The sequence below is a fragment of the Triticum aestivum genome, chromosome 7A (assembly GCF_018294505.1).
Source record: "Triticum aestivum cultivar Chinese Spring chromosome 7A, IWGSC CS RefSeq v2.1, whole genome shotgun sequence".
NCBI lineage: Eukaryota > Viridiplantae > Streptophyta > Magnoliopsida > Poales > Poaceae > Triticum > Triticum aestivum.
Window position 1 is genome coordinate 537999490 of NC_057812.1, and position 8940 is coordinate 538008429.

Here is an 8940-nt window from a genome sequence, read left to right on the forward strand (position 1 = left end):
TCACCCAATCGCGAGTTGTGGATGCTAAATTTGACGAGCCGGTTGTGTGATATATCCAAAGAAGGGGTCTTTCTTTGTATGTTCGGTATACCGCATGTTAATATAAAAATCATTTGATGGTTTTTTTAGGCAAGAAAAACATTCATTTGACAGTAAAACTTCAACAAGGTATGATATATCTGGGCCTGAGGCATGTTCGGCTTCGGGCCGAGCCCAGCCCAAGCTCGGAACATGGCCGATTCTTCCGGGCAGTCCCGACATTCACCAAAAATCTACCTGCGGGCCGCGCGACATAAAGCCAACTCACGAGTGAGCTCTAGCGGCCCTGAGAAACTTCCAAAGAAAATATCCGCCAATAGACACACAATTCATCCCCTCTCTCTGGTACTTTCCAGAATGTTCCATCCCACTCCTATAAATACTCCACAACCCCCACACTCCGCTCCCGCCAAAGCAGACATCACTCACTCACGAGCGGCCAACCAAACGAACACTTGCACGGGCTGCACTTCGGTCAGAACCAGATGGACTCCGCCGCCGCCGTGACCGTGGACGTCAAGCAGGAGGAGCCCGAGATGGTGGTGCTGGACGACGACGACGGCGACGCGGGCTGCTGCCTGGCGCCGACGCCGCTGGACCTGTCGGCGCCCGCGGCGGTGCCGCCGTTCCTGGCCAAGACGTTCGACATGGTGGAGGACCCGGCGACGGACGCGGTGGTGTCGTGGGGCGCGGCGCGGAACAGCTTCGTGGTGTGGGATCCCCACGCCTTCGCCGCCCGCCTCCTCCCGCTGCACTTCAAGCACGCCAACTTCTCCAGCTTCCTCCGGCAGCTCAACACCTACGTAAGTGCGTCTGCGGCGGTTCCATTCTTTTGCTGATCGATCGCTGTTTTCCTTCCTTTGCTGATGAATGTGGTGCGATTGTTGCAGAGATTCCGTAAGGTGAACCCGGACAGGTGGGAGTTCGCCAACACGGGCTTCCTCGGCGGGCAGCGCCACCTCCTCGCCGGCATCCGTCGCCGCCGCGGCGCCGACACCGGCCGCCGTCCCGCTGCGGCATTGTCGCCGTCGTCGTCGTGCGCGGAGGGCGCCGGCGGCTTCGGCCCAGTGGAGGGGGAGCTGGAGCGGCTGCGGCGGGACCGGGAGGCGCTGAAGCGGGAGCTGGCCGGGCTCAAGCGGCAGCAGGAGGAGGCGCGCGCGACGCTGCTCGACATGGAGCGCCGCGTGGAGGGCACGGAGCGGCGGCAGGAGCAGTGCAAGGCCTTCCTCGCGCGCGCCGTCAGGAGCCCGGCCTTCCTGGCCAACCTGGCGCGCCGCAACGGCCTCAGCGCGGCGGCTCCGGCGTCCGTCATCGACGGCAAGAAGAAGCGGCGGCTTCTCAACGCCAACTCTTCGCCGCCGCCCGCGGAGGACGGGTTCACATTCGAGGAGCTGGCACTGGCGGCCGGCGTCGTCGAGGAAGCGGCCGCGCCGACCCGGAGCGGCGTCACGACGGACATGATCTGGTACGAGCTGCTCGAGGAGGGGCAGGCGGAGATAGACGTGGAGGTGGAGGAGCTCGTGGCCGCCGCGGGGGACATGGAGCCGTGGGAGTTCGGCGAGGAGGAGGTGCAGGACCTGATGCAGCAGATAGACTCCTTTGCCGGCCCGCCCAGTTGTTGAATCTTGATCGCCTCATCAGCTCAGCTCGGCACAATTCACTAGTATCATTATTAGTAGCTAGCAGCAGGGCATAGTAGCTTTGCAGTTTGATTATGATTATTACCATATGTGTGCTTGTCGTTGCTAATTCGGATTCTGCGTGTGTTCGTGCAGGATCCGGATGATGGAGTCTGTGGGGATGCAAGGTGTGGAAGGGAGCGACAGTCAGTACGCTCCGGAAGTTCAGATGCCTAGGTACCGCCGATGCATCCATATTCATTACTTGTATTTGGGCTGACGATTTTCTCTCCGAATACATAAACTTTTTAAAACTCCATTCTAATTTGTTTCTTCAGCGTTCGATTACCAATCTGGGATGGTGATCCTCACATTAAAAGGCTGTGATGATGCATGATGTGTCTTTTGATTTGTAGGAACTGGGAAGGTTGCAGAATTGCAGACAGAAAAATGGTGCTTTCAGGACTACTCCATTTCAAGTCTATTTCGTTGATCCCCCAAAAAGAAGTCTATTTCATTGATCAATGACAAATGGACTACTCCATTTCAAGTCTGTTTCGTTGATCCCTCAAAAAAGAAGTCAATTTCATTGATCAGTAATGGTTTCAGCTCATGAACATGGATAACTAATATGGACTAAACATGTTGCTTTGTTTCTTCAGCATGCTCACTGACTTCTTTTACATGGAAAATCGTCTTGATTTCGTCACAGGTTGCCGTTCGGTAGAAGCTTAGAAATATTATCTGCATCAGCAAGCACTAACCCAATGCAAATATTAGACGAAAATCAACGCATCTGTACTGAGAGATGAACTAGGAAAAATGCATAACTTGAGCAAACAAAAGTAACTGGATATAACAACAGCCGAATGAGCACTTCCACAACAGTTTCGAAACAGCAGCAGAAAAACACACAATATGTACATTTCAGTACGTGACGATGCTACTTGTTAACACTAACATTACATCTTCATATGAGAGTACCAGAGCTTTATCGACAGTGTTATCGGTCATCGCCGTCTTCATCATCAAATTCATCACACCTTGACATGAAAGCACAAAATTTCAGTCGTCTTCGTCTTCATCATCGAATTCATCTTCCTCTTCTTCCTCACTCAGCTCTTCCATAGGCTCATCCTCTTCTCCGACTATAAAACCTCCCAGTGTCTCATCTGCTTCATCATCTTCATCATCTTCATCTGTCTCATCCTGTTCGTCCGCGGTATCCTCATTTTCTGTTTTAGAGCTCTCCTTGCGAGGTTTTTTGGGGTCTTTCGATCTTGTTACATACTTTTTTGGTCTCTTCATGCTAGAGCCTGTTAGCAGGGAGTCTTTTCCATCCTCGCTCTGATCAGTCCACTCATCATCATCTTCACCCCCTCTCTTTTTCTTCTTGTTCGCACCACTACGACCCCTTGATTTACGTCCCGTGTTACTGACATCGTCATCATCTTCATCATCGCTGCCCTTCGTTATTTCCTCTAGGAACCAGTTCCAATCCTTCGGAGGGCGAATTCTGCCCTTAGGGTAATTGTCAAATTCATGACCCATCGACAAAAACCCAAACTCTGCAGCCAAAATTATACTCCTTAGTCACTGACACGGAAAAGGCAAAGTGTAAAAGCAGAAAGAACTTCTGGTAATACGGGAGCATCAACTTAATTACCTATATAGCTTTAGATTTAAGAAAAGAACGAACAACTTATTTCAACATCAGGAATGAATTTTTTTAGCTCATAACTTAAAGAACAATAGCATGTATGAAGCAGACTCGGCCGAATCGTAAATTACAACGAACCCAATCAATTCCTAATGTATAGCAATTATTTTTCCTGGCTTCTGCCATTTCAAATGAACATAATGTACACAGAAATTAGCAGCCGTTAAACATGTACTATCATTAACCAATAACTAACACATCCTAACCATAAGAGGCAGAGTTAGAAAACAGGCAATGCAGTAATGCAATCTACTCCAATGTAACCAGACCCGAATGCCATAACAATTTCTCTCTGCAACATTGCTACCAACAAATTTCCCGGCACCGAGATTGCATTCTCTCTCTGAAAGGAAGAACAACCAAACCCAAGCTCACCTTGAACGGGGTCGATGCTTTCAAGATCAATTTTGAGATCCTCTACTTCCTCATCCAACTCGTCATCACCGGACGCCGCCATAACCTCCTCCTTCGTCCCCTCCGTAGCCTCCTCCGCTGCTCGCCTCTCCCTTTCCCTCTCCTTCCTCTCCCGCGTCCGCTTCTCCCGCCTCGCCACCGCGTCCAGCACCGCGGTGTCCACCTCCGCCTCCTCACCCGCACCGGCCTCCCCCTCCCCGCCCGTCCTCCGCACCGTCCAGAACGACGGCGCCGAGAGCGACAGAGACAGCCCGTCCCCGGCCCGGAGCTCGCCCGCCTCGCCGCGGCGGTACACCTTGTCTCCGCCGAACGACGAGCGGACGAGCACGGGGTTCCTCCCCACGACGTCGAAGGCGACCCTAGGCTCTCCGCCGCCCACGAGGCGGAGCGACACGTGGCGGCGCGACACGTTGAGGTCTGCCGGAGCCTGGTCGCCGCGGCCGAGGTCGGCCGCCGGGGACTCGCTGGAGAGGGGAACCACTCTTCCGCCGCCGCCTGCTTCGAGCTCCAGCTCCATCGCGCCCGGTTCGCGGTGAGGAGGTGGGGGATTTGGAACTTTGGAGTGGGAGGCGACGACTGCGAAGAATGGAGGGAGAGTGCCGGCGGGGTCGTCTTTTCGGGAGGCGGTGCCGAGATCTGGGCCTTTTAGGCTTTGTGCTACGTGGGTAGACCAGGGGCCTGCTTGGATAATAATAGCAAAAGGGAACAAATAAGGCCTGCTTAGGTTTTGTTCACGTGGCCCGGGCCGGTGGTCTCTGCACGCAGGCCCTTCCAGAAGATCAAAACACCGAATTTGTCTCAAAAAAATTAGTACATTTATATCGACTGCCATTTACTAAAAAAAATTATATCGACCGCCATATTCCTGGAGACACTCGCTCCTAGAGTGCTCAATGGCGAGATGTATATGGGCGCTAGATAAAGGAGACATAGTAGACCGGATGATCACTAGCACGGAGCCGAGGGCAAAACACTGGATCTTTGCGCTCATGGATGCGTTTTCTCATGTGGAATTTGTGAGAATGGAGTCACACTCTGGGCTATTTGGGTTGCACGCCGGAAATTTCATTCATGAAGGTATCACACAAAGTCCTCTGTTCACCCACCTGTTCATCTAGCGATTTATAGCGGAATTGGATATGCTTCAGGAGAGAAAGCCGACATTTTTGCAGCCAGCCCCCCCCCCCCCCCCCCGCCGGAAGTTCGCCAGGTACATGCAAGGCCAAAGGCCCCTTCGGCCGCGGCTGCGTGCCGTGATGAACAGGTCAACTACCTTGGGAGCTCCTCACTGGTGATTGATGGACAACTAGATCCCGCCACCCTTGAAGCAATTGCGTGCAGGGAAGCAATGGCCCTTGCGGAAGATTTGCTAGTTCAAAACTTCGTAATCTCTTCGGACTGCAAACAGGTTGTGGAAGATATACGAAAAGGAAATCAAGGTCCTTATGGATCCATCGTTACAAAGATAAAACTTCGAGCTACTAGTTTTAGATGTAGTTTTATTTTTGAAGGGTGAGCCGTTAATGGCGAGGCCCACAGTTTAGCTAAGCACTCTCTTTCCCTCGGTCTGGGACACCACGTCTGGTTGGCTAATCCCCGCGATCGAAATTGTATCCCACTCCATGTGGATTATCATCAATAAAGCTTAGCTTTCCTCTCAAAAAAATTAGTACATTTATATTTGTCTAAAAAAATTAGTACATTTATATTTTCATTTTTTAATCTTTTTTTTAAAAAATGCTCCTAAAACGTCTTACATTTGTTTACAAAGGGAGTAGTACTTTTTTTTGCTGGAACTTCATTACATTTGCACGTCGTGTTGGTGGTAAATCTGAAATTAAAGTTCACTAGATTGGTTAGATTCTCTATTTAACATTACAGATTAATATTCTTGGTGCATTAGTACAAATTCATATAAGAATGTTTTAATCTAATTAGATGTGGTAAGATACTAAGATTACAATTTAGGATACGTTTGGTGGCTTCTTTTTTTGAAGTTTTAGAAGAATACCGTGGGCTTTTTAGAACCACGGTTGTAAATACTTTCATGATTTGGAATCAATAAATAGTGTATTTTTATAAACAATAGTGTCTTCAATGCCGTTATTTTTATTTATTTGAAAAAGAAGCCTCAACATATTTGAAAAAGAGCCCTCGATCACTTTTTTCTAAACCAAACTATGGTTTTTAGAAATAAATAAATAATTATATATGCATTGCAATGGGGCATAAATATTTTAGCAAGTTAGTCCGTGATTTGCATGTCTATATTAGATTGCTTTTTAACACTTATTTAGTAATATAAGCACTTATTGGCTTATAAAAAAACAAGGTTTGATTTGGCAAACCAATAAAAGATGTGGCATTTTTCAAGCAAAGCTGATAGAAAATCAGATATGGGAAGAAAAAACTTAAAAGTATGACAGAGGGGGCAGAATGTAGGTACAATAGATTGGACAAGGACGAATGGTTGACAGAACCATAACTTTGTGTCTTTTTTAAATAGTATAATATATGAGAGAAATACTCATTGCCTGAATATCGAGATCTTAGATTATTACGAGTGGGGAAGGCGTGGCTAAACTTGGGTGCATTGCACCCTCTTATCCAACCATCTATATGTTGCTTCGTGATCTGTGCTTGAACTTCTTCCCCCAAATGAAACAACATATGAACTTCAAATCAATAAAATATTAGACCTCAATATGTGGAAAAACTTTAAAATTTTAGTGTATATCATAAATACTTAAATAATATATTTATAATAAAAAATATTTTGTATTTTTTGGAACAAAAAATCTGAAACAATTTTTGCTCATTGTATTTCTAAAAGTTTTGTCAATCTGCAAAGTTTGAAGCCCATATTTTTTATTTCAGAATAAAAAGGAACTTTTTCTATAGTAAGTTAGTTTGTTGGCACAGATCGCAATGCAGTATTGGACAGTACAAATAAGGGGCACATTACACCTAGGTTAGAAAAAAAAAACAGTCTCATACTATATATGGTTTCCCTTCAACTAAACCGTGCTGCCAAACTATGCTTACATATCTAATTCCATTTTTTTGTTTAATGCATGTTTCAATGATTTAACTATGAAGATGAAGAATAGAATGAAAATAGATTTATTTTTCAAAAGGGATGTTTCCAGCTACAAGATTCCTACCACTGAACATGCAAATCCACCAAAGGTGCTTGTAGAGCTAAGGGCATGTTAGGTTCATTACTAACTTTACCACAACTAACCTTAGGCAAATTCTCACTGTCAATAAGTGTGACGAACGAAATGACCAACACGTAGAACACATACATCTCTACTCCTACGTATTGTGACGGTGAGAATCATACCTTAGCTTATCTTATACCTGTCTGCTCCTAAACATAATACCTTTTAGAGAATTCACTATGGACTACATACGGAGCAAATTGAGTGAATGTATACACTTAAAATATATGTATATACATCCGTATGTAGCCCATAGTGAAATCTCTAAAAGGTTTTATATTTAGAATGGAGGGAGTATGAAGCAACACATACATCTCTACTCCTAAAAAAGTGTGATAAGCTACAATTGCGGCAATGAACGAAATAGTACATGGCTAAGATTCTTTTTTTTTTGCGGGAACATGGCTAAGATATCGTGGCATGACTAAAGTTATGTGTGGGCGTGTGGCAACCTTAGACTATAAACCAAACATGCCTTAACTTACTATTATCATTTTTTGCGGGTGAAACACGCCCTAAGTTTGAACAAAAACAAATTTAGGCTTTTCTGTATTATTATCAAATATATGTGTTGCCATATATCATATCAGCACTACTTTTGAGACTAGCTAGCTAGATCAGTCGACGCTTTCGCCTTGTCTACGCATTGCATACCGGTGGGCAAACGGCTGACGCCTGACGGCCTGAGAGCTGAGATACGTAAACGTATTCATGCATGACTGACTGGTACACGTACTACTAGGGTAATACCATGTCCAAGTTCTTCAGCAATGTTTGACAAGTTAGCGCTGTCGATCGAGTCAAGTCAATCCTGCCGGGCTAAGTCCAGCAACGTAGTACGTTAGATAAGCAGATTTGACATATTCACCATCGCCTCTCAACTTTTCCGGCCCGATCAAACAAAGCACGCCTTCGGTCAACCGCCCACTCGATCCTTGCTTGTGCTCCGTCACTCACTCACTCACTATATATAACTCGATCCTAGCTCGATTGCTCCAAGCTCTTGTCCAAGATGGCGGCACTGAAGGCGTGCATGCTGCTGTTCACGGCCTTCTTCTTCTCGGCGCACATCCAGCAGTTGTCCGCGGCCTTCAAGGTGCGCGGCAATGGCGGAGGCCATCGGACGGGCGACCGCGTGCTCGCTCACGTCCGCGGCGCCGTTCGTCACCGGCTTCGGGCGTTTGCGCCTTCGGTGGACTGCTTCGTGGATGGTCTGAAGACGAACAAGCTTCTTCTTACTTGAGGCGGCTGGCTTACTATGGTTTTGAGTTTTGGCTTCTGGCTGTATATATGTGTGTAATAATAACATTGCTTCGGACCGATCGCCTTCAATCTGTCAAGAGATAGGAAGTGTATTCATAAATCATAACTGCATGTCCGCAGATGATTATCCAGATGGACGCTTTTCTTGTTTCGGAAAAATGTTGACGTTAGGAAGCAAATTACCACCATTCAGAATTTTATAAAACATAACGATTGTCTTAAATATATCAGTTTTGCTAAAGCCTTGGTCACCATTCAAAAAAAAAACACTTTACATAAAGGAATGGAGGGTATCTTAGAGAGAGGCGCTCACCGAGAACTAGGTCACTGTGGCTGAGGTCGAACTCCGGGGGACTTGCCAGAGAGAGAAACGGAAACCACTCTTCTATTACCCCCGCCTGCTTCGGGCTCCAGTTTTATCGTGCCCGCCGTCTGGTCGACGATGAAAGTGGGGATTTGGGTGTTTGGACATTTGGAATTGGATGGGAGGTGGCTACGGATGTAAATGATATGTATAATTTTCGCTTTGAATTCACATCCACATATGTTTTTAAGATGGTATGCACTTATATAAATTCATCACATATGGACTTGCATGTGGATTTTGGTGAACAGGGTATCCGTCAGATTTGGTTTCGATAATATTCGACTTATGTGGATT

The 8940-nt window shown here is 46.8% G+C and overlaps 2 protein-coding genes across 2 annotated transcripts; one reads left to right on the forward strand and one right to left on the reverse strand.

The window, feature by feature from the left end:
• The first annotated feature begins 461 nt into the window (after positions 1 to 461).
• On the forward strand, positions 462 to 2313 carry LOC123151790 (putative heat stress transcription factor A-6a). Its single transcript, XM_044571437.1, has 3 exons — positions 462 to 842; positions 930 to 1895; positions 2075 to 2313. The coding sequence occupies exons 1-2, from the start codon at positions 525 to 527 to the stop codon at positions 1659 to 1661; spliced, it is 1050 nt and encodes a 349-aa protein (XP_044427372.1). The 5' UTR covers positions 462 to 524; the 3' UTR covers positions 1662 to 1895; positions 2075 to 2313.
• A 154-nt stretch (positions 2314 to 2467) lies between these two features.
• LOC123151789 (uncharacterized protein DDB_G0286299) lies at positions 2468 to 4400 on the reverse strand. Its single transcript, XM_044571436.1, has 2 exons — positions 3754 to 4400; positions 2468 to 3226 (listed from the first exon to the last, which is right to left on the reverse strand). The coding sequence occupies exons 1-2, from the start codon at positions 4307 to 4309 to the stop codon at positions 2724 to 2726; spliced, it is 1059 nt and encodes a 352-aa protein (XP_044427371.1). The 5' UTR covers positions 4310 to 4400; the 3' UTR covers positions 2468 to 2723.
• Positions 4401 to 8940: the final 4540 nt, after the last annotated feature.